This window comes from Biomphalaria glabrata, chromosome 5, assembly GCF_947242115.1.
Source record: "Biomphalaria glabrata chromosome 5, xgBioGlab47.1, whole genome shotgun sequence".
Lineage (NCBI taxonomy): Eukaryota > Metazoa > Mollusca > Gastropoda > Planorbidae > Biomphalaria > Biomphalaria glabrata.
The window spans coordinates 36,275,804-36,293,971 of NC_074715.1; the positions used below are offsets into that span (position 1 = coordinate 36,275,804).

General features: G+C 34.4%; 1 protein-coding gene across 20 annotated transcripts in view; it reads left to right on the plus strand.

Moving 5' to 3' along the window:
* LOC106064970 (microtubule-actin cross-linking factor 1, isoforms 1/2/3/4-like) overlaps window positions 1–18,168 on the plus strand; it is a 184,831-nt gene that overhangs the window by 142,276 nt on the left and 24,387 nt on the right. For 18 of the 20 annotated variants that reach the window (XM_056030218.1, XM_056030219.1, XM_056030220.1 and 15 more), the window contains 22 exons: window positions 7,124–7,745; window positions 7,877–8,000; window positions 8,559–8,711; window positions 9,797–10,038; window positions 10,193–10,322; window positions 10,410–10,609; window positions 10,999–11,155; window positions 11,242–11,417; window positions 11,869–12,031; window positions 12,315–12,481; window positions 12,766–13,095; window positions 13,222–13,372; window positions 13,686–13,855; window positions 14,007–14,216; window positions 14,359–14,472; window positions 14,588–14,701; window positions 14,812–15,024; window positions 16,058–16,219; window positions 16,346–16,516; window positions 16,623–16,949; window positions 17,402–17,486; window positions 17,836–18,056. In XM_056030218.1, the coding sequence (XP_055886193.1) occupies window positions 7,124–7,745; window positions 7,877–8,000; window positions 8,559–8,711; window positions 9,797–10,038; window positions 10,193–10,322; window positions 10,410–10,609; window positions 10,999–11,155; window positions 11,242–11,417; window positions 11,869–12,031; window positions 12,315–12,481; window positions 12,766–13,095; window positions 13,222–13,372; window positions 13,686–13,855; window positions 14,007–14,216; window positions 14,359–14,472; window positions 14,588–14,701; window positions 14,812–15,024; window positions 16,058–16,219; window positions 16,346–16,516; window positions 16,623–16,949; window positions 17,402–17,486; window positions 17,836–18,056 (4,402 nt within the window). Of the gene's footprint in view, window positions 1–7,123; window positions 7,746–7,876; window positions 8,001–8,558; window positions 8,712–9,796; window positions 10,039–10,192; window positions 10,323–10,409; window positions 10,610–10,998; window positions 11,156–11,241; window positions 11,418–11,868; window positions 12,032–12,314; window positions 12,482–12,765; window positions 13,096–13,221; window positions 13,373–13,685; window positions 13,856–14,006; window positions 14,217–14,358; window positions 14,473–14,587; window positions 14,702–14,811; window positions 15,025–16,057; window positions 16,220–16,345; window positions 16,517–16,622; window positions 16,950–17,401; window positions 17,487–17,572; window positions 17,617–17,835; window positions 18,057–18,168 lie in introns of those variants that run through there. The other 2 variants (XM_056030225.1, XM_056030215.1) reach the window with 2 other exon arrangements.

An 18,168-nucleotide genomic window follows, 5' to 3' on the forward strand; every position in this document is an offset into this window, starting at 1 on the left:
GGTCAACAGTTCAAGTAGTTCACTGTTGTTTACATCTCATTGTTTACATTGCTGTGCACAATCAGTAATGAAATACAATATATACACACAAAATAAACACATCTGGCATTTGTCATATTGCAAGTTGACAATAAAATACAATGAGTAGAAAATAGATGATCTGTTATTGATCATAAGCATAAATGTCATCATGACCCAAAAGAAAAGTGTAACAATAAAGTGTCATGACCTATTTGCAAAATGTGTAGAATGTTAATTTGACTAAGTTGACTACTACTGCTTGTTTCTAAGTGCTTTGTACTGGTTATTTATTCTATCAGAATGTCCTGGCTGATGTGTTTAATGTCATTATTTTCACTTGCTTCATTTTCATGTATTATGTATCTGGATAAAAAGTCAGCTATTACATTTTCATGTCCTGGAATGCTTTCTAAATCAAATTTGTAATCTGAGAGAATGAGTGTCCATCTGTTTATCCTGTCATTTTTTAGATCTTTTCTTTTTAGTGCCAGTAATGGTTTGTGATCACACTTAATGCTAAAAAATCTACCTAACAAGTAATTCTTGAGTTTTACAACTGACCATACAATGGCTAATAATTCTTTCTCAATCACTGAGTATTTTTTTTCTGTTTCAGACAGTGTTCTACTGATGTGTACTATTGGCTTAAAAAATGACTCCCTTTGCTGTAGTAGGCATGCCCCAATACCAGTGTTGGAGGCATCAGTGTATAGTGATAGTGTTGATGTTGGGTCAATACTGGCTAATTCTAGTTTCTCATTAAATTTATCTTTTAAGTTGCTTAATGCTAGTTTACTTTTTTCATCTATACAGATTGTGTTTCCATGCTTCTTTTTAGTAAATTCAACAAGGGGCTCAATTATCTGTGCATAATTTGGAATAAACTTTCTATAAAAGTTGCAAAGTCCTAATAATGATCTCATGTCTTTCTTAGTCCTAGGTTCTTTTATGTTTTTAATCTTTGTTAGGTTTGTTTCAGTGGGTGTAATTTTGTCATTGGTAATGCAATATCCTAAGAATTGGATTTCAGGCTTGGCTAGGTTTAATTTCTTGGGGGATAATGTCATGTTGTGTGTTCTTAGTCTTGAAAATATTTTCTCTAGTACATGAATGTGTTCCTGTTGTGAGTTGGTGAAAACACAAATGTCATCTACATAAGACAATACATTATTTATGCCTTCTAATAATTTTGACATGCATTTCTGAAATGTGGCTGTACTATTTATTAAGCCGAATGGCATGACATTCCAGACATAGATACCTTCTAGGCCTGGCATAGTGCATTTGAATGCTGTATATTCCTTAGAGTCAGGGTCCATTTTAATCTGCCAGAAGCCTCTGTTTAAGTCCATTGTTGTAAATAGGGATGATTTACTTAAAGTTGTAATTATGCTGTCAGTGTCTGGTAGGGGTTCTGGGTCTATGACTGTGCATTTATTTATTTCTCTAAAGTCACAGCAGATTCTTACTCCACTGTCTTTCTTTTTTACAATGACCATGGGTGATGCATATTTACATGTTTCTGATCTCTCTATCTTCCCATCTTTAATTAAGTTGGTCATTTCTGTTCTAACTAAGTCCTCGTATGCTTTAGGAATACTATAGGCTTTTGTCTTAGTTGGTAGTGCTTTGTTGAGTTTTATTGTGTGTTCTATCAGATTGGTACATCCTAGCTTTTGTGTAATTACATCACTATATTTAACTGTCAAATTCTGTAACATATCATTTTCAATGTTTGGACTACTGTTGTGTGTGGTGTTTATGGTGCTTACTATATGTTCTTGTATATTGTGTTTGGTTTCTACATCAAGTTCAATTATGTCTGTGTCAGTTATTTGTCTCTTATCCAATTTAACAAGTTTGTCAATATTGAGTTTGCATTCTCTACCATCTTTATCAATGATGTACACTTTGTTATTAATTCTCTCTATAACTTTAAATGGTCCCTCATTCTTATCTTTACAGTGTTTGTTTTCTATCTTAACAAAAACTTGGTCACCTACATTTAGTGTTCTTAGTTTTCTATTTCTGTTTTTTATTTTCCTATGCCTTTCTAAATTTTTGTCCATGTTTATCTCTGCTAGTTTTATTCCTTGTCTAAGCTGTTGTTTGGTCTGAATTATCCAAGGATGGTACTGTTCTATGTTTTCTAAGTCTAACATGTTGTCAGCCCATAACTCTAACGGTCCTTTAGGTTTTCTGTTAAATACAAGCTCATAGGGGCTGAATTTGGTGGTTTCATGGATGCTAGTGTTGTAGGCAAATATAGCATAGCTAAGAGTCTGGTCCCAGGTACTCATTGAGTCTCTTTCTAGCTTATATATCATCTGTTTTACAGTTCTATTCCATTTTTCTATGACTCCATTTCCCTGTGGTGAGTAGATAGTGCTATGGACTAGGCGGATGTTAGTCATTTCTGCAAACGCTTGGTTAAGGTGGGACTTAAAGTTTGATGCATTATCTGATAGTAACTTATTAGGGAATCCAAATTTAAGAAAAAGTGCTTTCAAGCAATTACATATGTCAATAGCCTTTATATCTTTTAGAGGAAATGCCTCTGCCCATCTAGTGGACATGTCAATGATACCCAGAATATATTTATTCCCTTTACTGCTGGTTGTTAGGGGTCCCATTATGTCCATGGCAATTTTGTCCCAAAAATAGTGAGATTTATCTGATTTCTCTAATGGGGCTCTAGTTACTGTTTTTTGTTTGGCACATTCTGTGCAACTGTTTACATAGTTCTTAATGTCCTTTCCCATCTTTGGCCAGAAGAATTTGTTGGCTATTTTAGCATATACTTTCTTTTTTCCTAAGTGTCCTGCTGTGGGGTCATCATGTGCCATATTTAATATTTTAGCTCTTAAAGTTTTAGGGATCAGGATTTGAAGTCTAGTACAGTTTTCTTTCCTGTTATATCTAATGGCTAAGTTGTTTATTTCTATATGGTGGTTATTTAAATTTATCTTGTTATAATCTTTGCTTAAGAGGTCTTGTATTGTGGTGTCATTTTTCTGCATATCTATTAGTTCCTCCCTAGTTATACCTATTTCATTGAGTAATACAGTGGGGCATTCTATTTCTGGTGTTATTTTTTTATGTGATCTGGTTTGAGCTAATAGTGCCTCATGTTTAAATAGGGAATATTTTTGTCTATCTTCCGCCCATTGCATAACTTCTTCTAGTGTTGGATCTTTTACACCATCTACATTGCCTATTATTAGATCTTGTGCTGGGGTGTCCATGACTATGGCTTCTAGTTCTCCTGTAATCCAGGGTGATTCTATTAGGACTTTAGCGGTCTTGCAAATATCGAATTTTTGTATATTTGCATAGGTCACTTTTACTGTATCTTCTAGATACTGTCCTGGTTCGACTAAAGAGGCTTTAACTATTATTGCCGTGGCTCCACTGTCGCGAATTGATCCTACTTCTTTAGAATTAACATAGGATGGAAAGACTTTTATTTTGGACTTATTTGCTTGCATGTAGGCTACATTTTCCTCTCTATGGGTGTTGGTGTTATTGCCACTGTTGTTTCTATTGTTTCCTCTATTGTAGTTGTTTGGGTGGTTGTTGGTGTGGTAGTTATATTGGTCCCTTCTAGATTGCCTGTTTCTGTTATAGCTATTGTGTTGGTAACTGTTTGCAAAACTTCTTCTTTCATTGGGACTTGCACTCTGGTGTAGTCTATGTGGTCTATTATTGTAATTATTGTTGTTTTGTTTGTAGCTGTTTGGGTTGTAGAAACTAGTGTAACTTCTGTATCTGTAATTGTTATTGTAGTTTATAGGAGCTTTGCATTGGTTTTTTACGTGACCTTTTCTCCCACAATTGAAACAAGTCTTGGTGTTGGACCATTTGAATTTGTCATTGTTGTTGTTGTTGAATGTTGTTGCTGTGGCTACTAGTTGGTGTAGGTCTCTTTTGTCAATCGTGTGTCCAGGGTGACTGTCTTTAAATAGATTTAGATTCGTTATCAGTTCAGTCTCTGTCTTGATCTTTTTTTCCTTAAGGAAAGTAAATACTAAGTCTGTCACGTTGTTGAGGACATTGTCTATAAGTAACATGTCTAGGATTTGTGTCGGGTCTTTGATGTCACATTTTGCTAGCTCTAGCCATTTTATCATGTTAGTCCTCATGTCGAATATTATCCTGTTGAAGTCCCCATCTTTTTTCAATTTAGTGTCCCTGAATAGCTTACGATAGAAATCTGAGTTTTTTCCAAAGTGTTCTAGTAATCTAGTCTTTACTGCTGCATAGTCTTTCTTTTGGTCTACAGTTAAAGTGGAAATAATGTTGAGGGGTTCTCCTGACAAATTTGCTAGTAGGTGTTTGGCCATGTCCTCATTGTCAAGACTATAGGTTGAGGCTATATGCTCAAATTGGACTAAATAGTTTTCAAGTGTTTCATCTTTAGAGTTGTATTTGTGGAATTTGGAGATGAATGGCTTTGTTGTAGACTGTTGGGTATTAATGTTGGAATTTGTTTTGGCAGCTTCTAGTTTAGCTAACTCTACTTTGTCTTGGCTTTCTCTTTGTTTAGTTTCTAGTTCTTTTAATGTTTTCTGATGAGCTCTTTCAGCAGCTCTTTCTTCCCTGTCTTTATCCTTTTCAGCCCTATCACTAATTTGTTTCTTTTCTTCCCTTTCTTCCCTTTCTTTCCTTTCTATTCTATCTTTTTCTTCCCTTTCTTTCTTTTCAGCCTTTTCTAATTCTTTTTTGATAAACTCCTTTTTCTCATCCCCTTCTAGTTCCATGACTTTCACTAGCTCTAAAATTTTGTCATAGGAAGACATGTTTAATGCTTTGTGTAGTTAATTAAGTGAGAAAAGAAAAAATGTACTGTGTTATACTTGTCAATACAGTGTGTGTCAATTATTTAACATGTGTATATTACACAATAATATAAAAAATTCAATCAATGGTTACAATGTAATAAAAGAATATAGTGATAATTGTCCAATGTATAGATCTAGATCAAAATTTACTCAGTTGCTCAATTATAAACTATTCAAATTCAATATTCACAAATATCAATATATGTTATACATGTGTGCTGTTGTGCCAGAGTAAAATAGTAAAAAAAATGTAAATTAGTAAAAGAAAGAAAATATATGTACAGTATAAGTAAAAAGGACAAACACAGAAACAATATAGAGAACAACACAGTCTGCTTTTAAAGAAATTAATAAAAAGTAGAAATTTGACAGGAGAAATACAGATATATGGATACAGGACTTTTAAACAAACAACAATATAGATACAGATTAAGTACACTGACAGAAATACAAACAAGACTCAACAGCTAAATAAATATTTTCCCACTATATTCTATGACCTCCGTACCAACAAGGAGAGCCTCAAACGCATTGGGCCTTATAGAGGTTAAAGAACAAATAGGATAGACCCTAGAAGAACTTATCAAACAAGAAAGTTAACATAAAGAAAAAAATGTGAGTAATTCTGTTGAATAATATCTCCTGACTATATCTAATAGTCACCAATACTTATACTTATATATCAATCAATATATTTATACAATAATATCTCCTGACTATATCTAATAGTCACCAATACTTATACTTATATATCACTCAATATATTTATACAAAACTCATTTCAACTTACAAGGGCTTCTTATTGTAGATCTTCCATCTTCAAATAGTCAATAGTAATCCAATTGTTGAGTAATCCAGCGAAATAGTAACACTAATAATCCGTTGAAATAATAAGGTAGTATCCAATAGTCCAGCCATAAAATAAACCAATGAAATGAGGTAATATATCCAATGAGTTCAATAATCCAGTTCTATGCCATAAGATGGCTCAAATGCTCAAATGCTCTGTCAAGTAATCCAAAATAATAATCCACGATGATTGGGAAGATCACAAGTAGGTACGACCATATCAAGGTGCGAGTGTGCCAATGATGAATAGTGGCGAGCACTAGTGATGAAGCGGTGTATCTGTGATTAGTGTCATCAAGCGATGTCTTGACTGGTATGGCTCTTTCTTTCAGACGACATTTGTAGCTCTAGATAGGAATCGAGTCGACTTCTGTTTCACACCGGACAGGTGTCAGAGGTAGATCTAGGAACAGGGTTGGCGTTGAATGGATCTCAGGATGCAGGTGTTACTTGGATGGATCTTGTGGGCAGGCTGGATTTCGTACTTGTTTAGTTAGCCGCCATCTTGAGAAAAAAGTACCGGTCTAATGTATAGCCTTGCGCTGTTTACTATAGAGGCGATTGAGATCCTTTTAAGACTCCTCTACTGGTCACCAAAGGCCAAATGTCACCTATGTTGTAGGCCCATACTGTTAGTTAACAGCCATACTGGCCACCAAATGTCGCTACCTGGTCTTGGCTGTAGGCGTAGCGGCGTGGGTACGTCCGTGTGTTGTAGGTACCCCTTCTGGTACGGCTATAATGCTCCTCTTAGCGATGTATTATATTAGACGCACTAGATTTGCAAGTGCGCAACATTACTAACATACTAAAGTCTCCAATGACAACATTTTGAATTACTGATGAACACACTGGTAGCAGACTCAACGTTTATTATATATAGGATAAATTACAGAAAATACTGGCGACTTCAGCTGTCACAAAATATACACCAATAAATACTGGCTGTCCATGCCATGTGGAATAAGTAATCACATCAATGAAATGTTCAAAATATAAATCCAAAGAAAACTCTCAAGTTAACATTAAATCAAATTCATTAATATTCATTCATATTACAGACAGAGAAAATCGTACATCCGCTCTCTGCTGGAGTTCTTCACTAACTAACTTTTGACCCTTATTTCAGAGTCCTTTAATTTATTCACATAACCTCGTGCTTGCTCGCACGGAATGATACAATAGGTGACTGCGTGTCACTTCATGTCACAGAGGTTCTAAAACTGGACTGTGACAGTTGGGTTTAATTATTTGAAAAAGAAATAATTAAGTTAGATTAAAAAGTACTATTTCTGAAAAAAAGATATTCTTTTTTAATTAATTATTTTTTAAGTTTTAGGAATTTCTATTTCTAATGTAAAATATGTTATATATTTTTAATGTTCACTTTCTCATTAATATTGTTTTTACAGACATGGCAGTCTTGTAGAGTCTGTTAGGCAAGCTACCCGTGAACTTATTAAGTCAGGTGACCTACACATGGCCAAAGCCCTAGAGCAGCAGCTTGCAGACATAGAAGATCAGTTTAACAGAGTCAGTCATTCCTGCCAGGAACACTCAGAGGCTTTAGGAGAAGTAAATAACAAGCTGAAGGTGTTCCATGACAAGCTGGACACCACCAACACCTGGCTTCAGTCAAAGATTGATGAGCTTCACTCCAGTGACCTCAACGGGATGACAATCAATGAGGCCTCACAACATCTGGATGTCATTTCCACTGAAAAACAAAGGAAAGAAGAGGAAATTGCCAAACTGTTAGCTCTGGCAAAAGAGCTAAAGGAAGATGACAGGACAGGGAGTCCTGCTGCAATCAATTCTGCCGTGGCCAACCTACAGAGAATGTCTGCAGAGCTGGAAGCTGCCCTGGGGGAGAAACATGCAGACATAGCTGAAAGAGAGCAGCAACAAAATGAATTTGAATCTGCCAAGACTCTGATGCAGCTGTGGCTTGCCCAGATGGAAGCAAGGCTGGATGAGTTTGAGCCAGTGGCTATTGAAGTTGACATTGTTGAAAAACAAATAGCTGATATTCAGGTAAAGAATCTAGAGTATATTATCCTTAGGTGCTGTGATAAATAAAAGCACTTGAACTGATAAGATTTCATTATGTCTTCTTTGTTAGAAATAATCATGTTGTCTAGAGTTTATTCTTTCTTCTTTATTAGCCTATGATATTGGAATATGAAGATCAAGGAGTCAAAGTGGATGAAGTGAATGATCTTGGCAATTCATTTGATGCTATGACTAGCTCAGGGGACAGGCCACTTAGCCCAATCAGACGCCTTGGACGTAAGAAATTGTATTTGTATATATAAATAATGAAAACTAACAATATGTTTTAATAATTTAATTAATTCTTTACATTCACCTTATACAGAATAAACAAAGATTAAATTGTTAGAACTAAGCTTAGAAGTTGTTTTTGTAATCTTCTTAATGAATATTAGATTATTTTTAAAAAATACACATTTTTACAGCTCTAGAATAGTGCCAAAATCTTTAATTGAAAGTAACCTAGTGTAGATAATGGCTAATTAACTTGACAATGCTTCTATTTTGTATTTGCTTATCAGAATTTTGACTAACCTTGTGTTTAGTATTTAGTAAATTAGTGTGTCAGTATCAAATCACATTGTTGTTATGAACATGTTTAGTATTAAATCTCTTAAAAAGATTTCTATCTTCTCATTGTTGCTATGACCATCTTTATGTAGAGACACTCTGACATGACTATATTATTTCTTCCCTTGTTTGAATTTCTTTCTGTTCTCATTTCTTCTTTTTGATTTTTTGTTCTTTCTATTTCAACCTTTTCTCCTTGGTGTGCTCCCAACATTTTTGTTCTAGGTTCTCGTCGCATCCCTGGACTGATGTCCCCTCGTTTACGCACCCCCTCCCCTACTTTTCCAATGTCTCCTTCTGGCCTGAAGACCTCCATGTCCAGTGAGTCCAGTGGGGTGAGCAGTAGGAAGAGCTCCACAGAGAACATTTTGTTGGATGGTAAGACAGCAGATATTTGCACCTTAATCGTGATGTTTGTCTCTTGCTTACAACTTGTATGGATGCCTTCCCCTTCTCAGCTCATCTATTTATAGCCTTTTTGTGTGTTGATGGCCATTATTTGTTGGGTCCAACAATTGATTGCATTTAAAGTGTTCAGTAATATTTTAGCAAATCAACTTTATAAAATTGTTTTACAACTGATTGAAACATGTCATTCATCACTAATTAAAAAAAAAGTGTTTATAATTTTTAAAAAAATTTTTAAAAATACCAAGCTAATAACCTTCATTTTAGCATCACTATTTATCATAATACACATATTCCATAAAGATTACTATGGAACATGCCATTAGATTTGATAATATATCCTGAAGATTCACTTTAATTTTTGGTTATTAAAATATTTATATCATGTCAATTTTATATTACATATATTCAATTAAAGAAATCAAAAATGTATTTTTGCATTCAGTATGTCAGTAGATCTCATAAAATTATAAAAAAAAAGAAAATTTTTTGTAAAAATTTTATTACAATTTTTATCAAAGTAAAAGTAATAAAAGTACCATAATGGATGAAACAGTTTATCTTTTTTCTTTCTTATTTTTGACATGGTGTAATCTACCAGTAAAAGTCTTGGAGTAAAATACTTTATAATGCTTAACAGTTATAAACTCAATAACACTTTTTATGTGTAACTTTTTTCCATTTTGATATTTTGTTCCTTATCTAAAAAACAACAACTTTGAATTATTTAATATATTGTGCATTTAACATTGCTTCTAATTAACTTTATTGTCTGGCATTACCTGTTTAGATCATTTTATATTGTTTTATTAGCTTTTGTAATCCAGTGAGGTTAACTTAGATGAAAACTTTTTATAAGTAAACTGCAATTAATATATAAACCCAATTTATAATTAGTAAGTGTGTAGTTGTTTATTTTGAGTTATTTATTTTACACTTTTATCTCTATTATTAATACCTAATTATTGAATTAAAAATGTAATAGTTATTACCAAATACTTTTACTTTCTATGATAAAACATTTCAGTTATTAATGCATAGTACCTTCCTAATAGATTTGTCAGAGACCCAACAACAACTACTAGACATTAACCAGCGCTATGAGATTATTGGAGAAAGATTAATGGAGCGCCAACAGGAGTTACAACAAGTCCTTGCCAACATTAAAACTTTCCTGCAGGACATGCAGGATGTCCTCACCTGGCTGGATGACAAAGACAACCAAATGAATGAATATGGCTCTGCTGGAATACCTGCCAATGAAAAAGCCACCAAAAAGAAGTTGAAAGAACATGAGGTACAAAAGCCAAAAGATAAACTTTTTTTTTAAAGATTTCTAAACAGTTTCAATTATTTCTTGCCAACTACATATAATTTTTTTTTAATATTCATATTCCAAAGATTTTTATTTGCTTAAATGTTGACAATATGACAAACTATTCTTGCCTCAGGAATTTCACCGTGAGCTTCTTGCCAAGGAAGGTTTGGTTGAAGACATCCGCAAGAAAGCTCAAGAGCTATTGAAATCTCGACCTGGTGTACAGGGACTAGAGACCCTTCAGTCTCAGTTAACAGATCTGGGTAAGTTAATATCCTGACATTAAGCAGGGTCTTACAATAACAATATTTTTTTAACTGCTATCTGTCATTGTTTTATTTTCTTATTAGATGACAAGTGGCATGGTCTCAGGGCTATGTCTGAAGAGCGTCGCAAGAGCCTGGAGGATGCTGTCAGTGACTTGAGAGACTTCAGGGAACATGAAGAGCAGCTAACCAAATGGTTTGGTCAGAAAGAGAAACTCATGGATGTATTAGGGCCCGTGGCCATGGAGCCATCATTACTAAAGAGCCAAATGGAGCAAGTCAAAGTAAGTATTTGTTGTTGTTGTTTTTTCTTATGATATTTTTAGCGGCCCCGAAAGGGGAACAGATGCTATTAGTTTTGTATGGTCTATCTGACCGTCAGTCCCATTTAGATCTCAGAAACTAGAAGAGAAAATGAAAATCAGACATCATGATATTTTAGATCATTCAAAGTTTTGATGCAACAGTTACTTTTTTCTTTTTCGAAAGTGAACCATTCAACACAAACTCTCTTTGTAATTTTGTTGTTTAATTTGTAATAAAAATTGTAATAAAACATTCACTGAAAATTGTAATATTTTTTTTACAAATATTTCCTTAGAAGTTTGTTTCCATGGCAACTTTTAAAAATTCCTATGCTAATTGATACTATAAACTTAAACCTGTCCATTAGGTACTGAAAGAAGAATTTGCAACTCAGGAACCAATCTATGAGCAGTTTGTTAACTCTGGGCACTCCATAATGGACTGGTGTGATGCTAACTCAACGGATGGATCTTCTATCTCAAAACGAATAGACACCATCAGCAAGTCTTGGAAAAAGTTACAAAGTTAGTATCGAGCTCAAACTTTTTTCTTCTATAATGTATTTTCTAGACCTATTTTTTTACTAACATAATATGCTTTAATGTTTTAGCTCGTTTACAAGAAAGAGAAAAAAGTATTGACTCAGTTCAAGGATTGAGTGGTGAGTTCTCCACAGTAACAAGAGACTTGGCTAATTGGCTCTGTGACTTTAGTGACAAGATAGATCACTTACCTAAGGTCAGCTCACAGCCAGACAAACAAATTGCTCAAAGGCAAGAGTTAAAGGTCAGTGAAATAATTTGATGATCTTTTTTTTTTAAATTGAGATTCAGAGTTCAATTTAATAAGTGTCAGTTGATAATATTTTTCGACAGTATATTTTCTTTGGGGAATTAGGCATTATCAACCCTTCTGGCCAATCTACACCTATTACTTGCCCTTCTGTACTTTATGATATCCAGAAAAGCCACAAAAAATAATTATAAACCTTAAAAATGAGATGCATGCCCAAGTGTTGGCTGTCGTTAGACTTGCAACTTATTTTGAATGCTAATATATTAGTTTTTCTATTTGTTTATTATTTTTTAAGAAGCAGTGGTGTTATCTATATTTTTCTTTACTACTATTTTTATTAACATACAATAATATCCTTTGTGTCAAATTTTGTTCCATTGATTTTTTTTTTTAAGCTGTATCCAACGTTCTCATTGCAAATTTCAAAATTTTCATTTTGTAGAAATTCGAAGAAGAGATGAGCAGCAAATTAACTCAGATAAACAAAGCTAAAGACTTGTGCCGTCAACTTTGTGATAATGCCAAGGACCCAGCCACTAAATCAGACCTTAGAGCAAAACTTACTGCATTAGACAAAGATATCAATGACACAGTGAAGAAATTAGGTCAGATCAGAATGCAGTTAAACACAATTGTTTAGTTTCTATCCACTATTAGATTTTATCATTTTACTGACTAATACTAATAGTTTTCTTAATTCATTTAGTTTTTATGTAAACTATTTGCAGTAACTAACAAAAAAGGTTTTGTTTTTTTTTAATGTTTCAGATAAATACAAAAATAGTGATATAACAATGATATCTTTATTTTGTTAGTTTTGTATTCCACTTGTCATAGAACCTGTAATACTTCTTTTTTTATAATTTTGGCTTTGATGTGTTCTAACAGAGGCCAGAGCAAATGCCATAGATGAAGCTTCAAAGGCTGGTCAAGAATTCACTGCCAGTTGCCAGCAGATGTTGTCATGGATTCAGTCTACGTCTGGCACTGTCATGGATTCACCAGCATTGACCAGTGATCCTGACTTGATACAAAAGCAAGCCATGGAAACAAAAGTGAGATTCTTTTTGTTTCATTTTGTTTATTCCAATATGTACTTGAGTTCATCACAAACCTAGATTGTTACAATTGGACAGCTGTTAGCTGTTTTGTTATTCCAATATGTACTTTAGTTCATCACAAACCTAGATTGTTACAATTGGACATTGCTGTTAGCTGTGTTTTTAAGTAGCACTTTTCTTTTTTAATAAAAAATATTTTTCATTTTCTTAAGTTAATTTTTCAGTTATATTTGATTTTCAAATCCTAACTTGCTGTTCCTAATTTCCTTTTAAACCAGACTTTGAAACATGAACTAAATGTTAAGGAAAAAGAGATCCGCAATCTACTTGACAAAGGCCACAAGTTTATTCATGAGGCTTCACCCACTGCAGAGACTATCGCTATCAAAGAAACTTTGGGAAAGCTGGAGGCTGAACTGGTGGAACTGAAGGATGTGGTCAGCGAGCGTGAAGATAAGATCACCTCAGCTGCTACACATGCCCAAGCCTTCCAACAAAGTCTAGAGAGACTGACTTGGTGGCTAGGTACAGCAGAGGAGAAATTGAAGAATATGGGGCCAGAGACTTTTGAAAAGGCCAGCGTGGTAGCTAAAATGAAGGAGCTACAGGTAAACAATGGACAGTTAGGAATAACTCAAACTATTTGTAAATACTTATTTGTAGCTTGGAATGTATTGGTGGTTGGGTTCAAAACTCTGTTTTACAATGTATTTATGCTGTTTTTTTGTCCTCAGTCTTTGCAGAATGAGTTTTTGAAGAAATCCCATGACTATGAGAACTTTAACAAGGAAGCTGATGCTCTTTTAGAAACTGTAGAAGATCCTCATTCTGATCTGAAGGCTCAAAGAAATGATGTGAACAAGAGATGGGATGCTGTCAGTAAAGGTGGCAAAATAGTTTTAGGATGAAAACATTTCAAAAAATAATTATGTGTTGATTGCTACAATATGTCACAACTGACTTAAATTACTTTAATGTGTCTTCCTTCTCAAAAATGACCCCACTATGTGTCATTGCTTTAAAATGACCACCAATAAATATTTTTACAATAAACCTTTATGTGTGGTCTTCTTCATTGACCCAATCAGTAGTTGGTGTTTTTTTTTTTAAATTGACTTAAGTAGTTGGTGTTTATTCATATAAAACTGACTTGCATGTGTTCTTCCTTGAAACAGACTTCCTTTTGTTTTTCTTTTAGGTATCAGTGAGAAGACCCAGAACTTGGAAGATCTCCAAGGATGTTTGGCAGAGATAGAAGACAACTTGTCTGATACTAGGCACTCATTAACCAGATGGGAAGACAAGCTGGCTGCACACATGGACATGGGCACACCGGCTAGAGACCCTAAACACATTGATAAAATCAAGGTTTATTATTAATTACCATATTTGGACATCTTGTTTTTATTTTTTGGAATGTGGAGGAAGAGATAATTCTGTATTAAAATTAATCACACCAGTCTTCCTTTTGTTTACTCATTGGTAATACTGAAATAAAATCAATACATTTATTATACAGGCTCTTCGTGATGACATTGCTAGTCTCCAAACTAACCTGGACTATCTGGACAAGGCAGTAAGTGATTTGAATCAGAATGAAGAAGCAGACTCTTCCAAGCTGAAGGAAGCTGTCAGTCTGCTGAGGAACAGACAAGAACAACTGGAGCTTGAAGTGGGAGAACTTCTCTCCAACATGGAGACAGGCTCAGCCATAGTAGGTCAATTCCAGGTGAGTGTCTTCTCCCATCTCTTTCATTGAATTAGAAGTGAAGGATAATATTGTCACAACTATTTTGAGCTGTGTCATAACATGTCACAGATGAAGCTGTGACAAATATCACATTTCTTTATCAACATTTCATCATTTGCAGGAAATGATGAAGAAAGCAGGCAGCCTGTTGTCTGAACTAGATAGTGATTTTCTGAAGTTCTCTCCAGTATCCAGAGATGAAGATGAGCTTGATGGCCAATTATCTGAAATGAAGGTTTGCGTCTGATTCATTTTTCTTAGCAAAAGGGAGTTTGAAATGACATATATCAAGTTGTATTCTCATACCTTTACTGGTTACCAGTTCAACGTGTTTGCTTCTCTTTCCTCAGAAATTCCAAACTAATTTATCCAATAGTATTGAACCTTTGACTGACCTAAAAGAACAAGCTCAAGACCTTCAACTGGCTGGCTTTGTTGCTGACCCTGAGTTACTGAACGCCCAGGTAAAATGTACAAGACTGAAATAAGACCAAGATCCTGTTATCTATCTACTGGTGTACATGTAGGTATGTGATAGGCTGAAGTTAAGCAATAAAATTTGTCCCATTCACAGGTGGAAGCTGTCTTAGCACAGAAAGATCGTCTGAAGGACAAAGCTGATCAGAGACAAGCTGAGATAGAGGAGAATCTGGACAAAGTGAAGAAGGTAAATGAAAGACTCAAGGCCTTGCGACGCAATGTAGACAATGCTGTAGTGAACATTGACTCCATGAAACCTGTGGGAAGTGATTCAAATCAGATCAAGGATCAGATAGAAGAACTCAAGGTAAGCATGTTATGTAGATTAAGAGTGCACCAAATAAGTACTTTTACAAAGCTTATATCAATTCTCTGTCTGTCTGGAAAAAAGTTTATACACACTATTTCTCGTAAACCTAATTTTGGATTAAGCTGAAATTTTGCACAATTATTTCTTTTACCTGACAACACAAGAATCAATTTAAATTGAAATGAGTTAATTGGCTATTGGTAATTAATTATTTTTTTACGTATCTCAAACAAGGAAAGAAATTGTATTTTACTGAAGTGGTGGTATAAGCTGAATTAGTTTCCTTTATAGTTTGCCACACTAAATTGAAACATTGTATAACTAAACAATCTTCTCTAGACATAAGTACCTCATTGAAGAATTAAAGCTGATCTTTACTTATTAACAGATACCACAGAATAATCTGTGTAACATAGGACAGTGTTTATTTGTGCCCCCAACTTTTAAGTGGGTCGATCGATTTAGAATATATAACTCCAAACTTTCACACAACTCTAAGCACCTTATACCACCACTGCTAACAATCTGAAACTCAATGTGATTAACTAATCAGATACAGTTCAGCTATGGAGGTAGCTCTGCACTGCTAGGTCAGTGTCATTTAGTTAAGGTCAAGACACAAACTAAAAAGAAATGTAGGTAAATGTACTTTTAACAATCTAGCCAACTATCCTGCAATGATATCCAGCAGAGCCAAATGTGGCTGGATAGTGAAAAAGTCTGGATATCTGGCCAGAGCTCAGCTCAAGTGCTACCCTAGTGTATGTAAATGAGAAACCTTTGTTTAAGGTTTTAACACCATTCTCAATAACCCAGCATTTTTACCAACCTGGACACCCTTCATTGGGTTTTCTGGACTCTACTGAATTGCTAAATAAAATCACCTTTTTTTTTCTTCTATGTCTACTCCTATAAAGTAAAGACTGGTGATTTCAAAAACTTCTTGAATTTGCTATCAAGCTTTTGTTTTCTTTTTTATTGCATCAATTTTAAATTTTTCACTTGTTTTTTTTTTCATTTATTTGAATAGAATTTCAACAAAAGTAAAGTTGATCCACTACAAAAAGACCTTGAGGTTCTCAATGCTGACATCCAGAGCCTCATACAGTCTGTACCATCAGGGATCAGTGCTGGTGGACTGGATGAAGATTTAGAAGCCTTGCAGGACAGGTGGTCAGATCTGAGTGAAAAGGTACAAAATTTTTTTATCAATGCTTATCAGAAAATATTTAATGTCTATGCCATGCAGTTTGTTTTAAATATGTGTCAATTGATTAATATTTTGTCTCTATTTTTTTTTTATGTTCGATGTTTATAGGTTTCAGAGAGAGAGAGAAATCTAGACCAAGCACTATTACAATCTGGCAAGTTCAAAGAAGCACTAGCATCTTTGATTGGCTGGTTATCTGAAACTGAAGAAACAATAGCCACTCAGAAGCCAGCTTCCCCAGAATATAGAGTTGTGAAGGCTCAGCTGCAAGAACAGAAGGTATGTGTTAATTCAGTCTTCTGTTGTTTTTGTCATGATGTATCCTTTTAATTAGCTATTGTTTATGAGTGTATCACTATTCTCATGTTATTTCCTGTGCCAACAGCTTCTTCACAAAATGATAGATGACAGAGTTCCAAGTGTAGCTTCTGTCCAAGACACAGGGAAACAAATGATGTCTGGAATGGACACTCCTGACCGCAAGAAGATGAAAGATGAGCTGAAGTCTCTGGAAAAGAGGTGGTCAGCCATGACCAGCAATGCCATGGAGAGGATGAAGATACTTGATGACATGAGCAACTTATCGAAACATTTCCAAGAACTCCATGAACCCCTAGCAGTTTGGCTTGATCTGAGCAACAAAAAGTTTGCCTCTCTAGAGCCAAAGTCTCCAGATGCAGGAGGAATTGAAAAATTGATCCAGGACTTAAAGGTTTGCAGCTTTGTGTTACTGAACATTTACTAACATTTTTTTAATGCTGCAAAGAAAAGAGTTATTTCATTTCTTGTCATTCATCTTATTATTGTGTTTGCACTGATGTCCCAATAGATTCCAGAAAATAGAACTATTAAAGTCTTATCACAGCTTGCTTCATTAAACTGTAATAATACAGCAAGATTGTTAGCTGTGATCAAAACCTTTACTAGTTTTTTGTTTGTTGTTCTTTGTTTGTTCCTCTTTTTATATATATGTTCACTGTTTGTTCCTCTGTTTATGTATATGTTCACTGTTTGTTCCTCTATTTATTAATATGTTCACTGTTTGTTCCTCTATTTATTAATATGTTCACTGTTTGTTCCTCTGTAGATGATTTTAAAAAATTTAATGTTGCAAACTAAATGGTCTTAAGAAAAAAAAGTTTGATCAAAACAATATTATTTTAGCACCTACAAGAGGAAATAACCAAACGTGAAAGTTCTGTGAAGGAATTGGCTGCACTTGGCAAACAACTTCAGGAATTCTGTAAAGGTTAGCTTGATGGTTATAATTGTATTAAACTAATAAACTAGGTGAAGATGTGGTGATTGTTTTTATTTGACCAACCAATAATCCAGGTGAAGATGTTGTGATTGTTTTTATTTGACCAACAATAATCTAGGTGAAGATGTTGCAATTGTTTTTATTTGATCAACAATAATCTAGGTGAAGATGTTGTGATTGTTTTTGTTTGACCAATCAATAATCTAGGTGAAGATGTTGTGATTGTTTTTATTTGACCAACAGTAATCTAGGTGAAGATGTTGCAATTGTTTTTATTTGATCAACAATAATCTAGGTGAAGATGTGATTGTTTTTATTTGACCCATCAATAATCTAGGTGAAGATGTTGTGATTGTTCAAGTCAAGATTGATGAGGTCCAGAAACAGTTCAGTGATTTGAAGAACAAGGTTGATGACTCTCTGGAACAGATGGAAGAAGCCCTGCCCCTTGCCCAGAACTTCCAGCAAGCTCACCAGAAGTTTATTGAGTGGGTGGCCAATGTAGAACCTGGCCTGAGTGGACGTGACTTGGGAACAGACACAGATGAGGGCATCCAGGTCATTGCCTTTTCCTCCATAATTTACAACCTATTAATTTGTATTAATTCTCGTAATGTAGTCACTTTTTTTTTCTAACATTCGTGAAAATATTTTAAATTTCTATTTATAT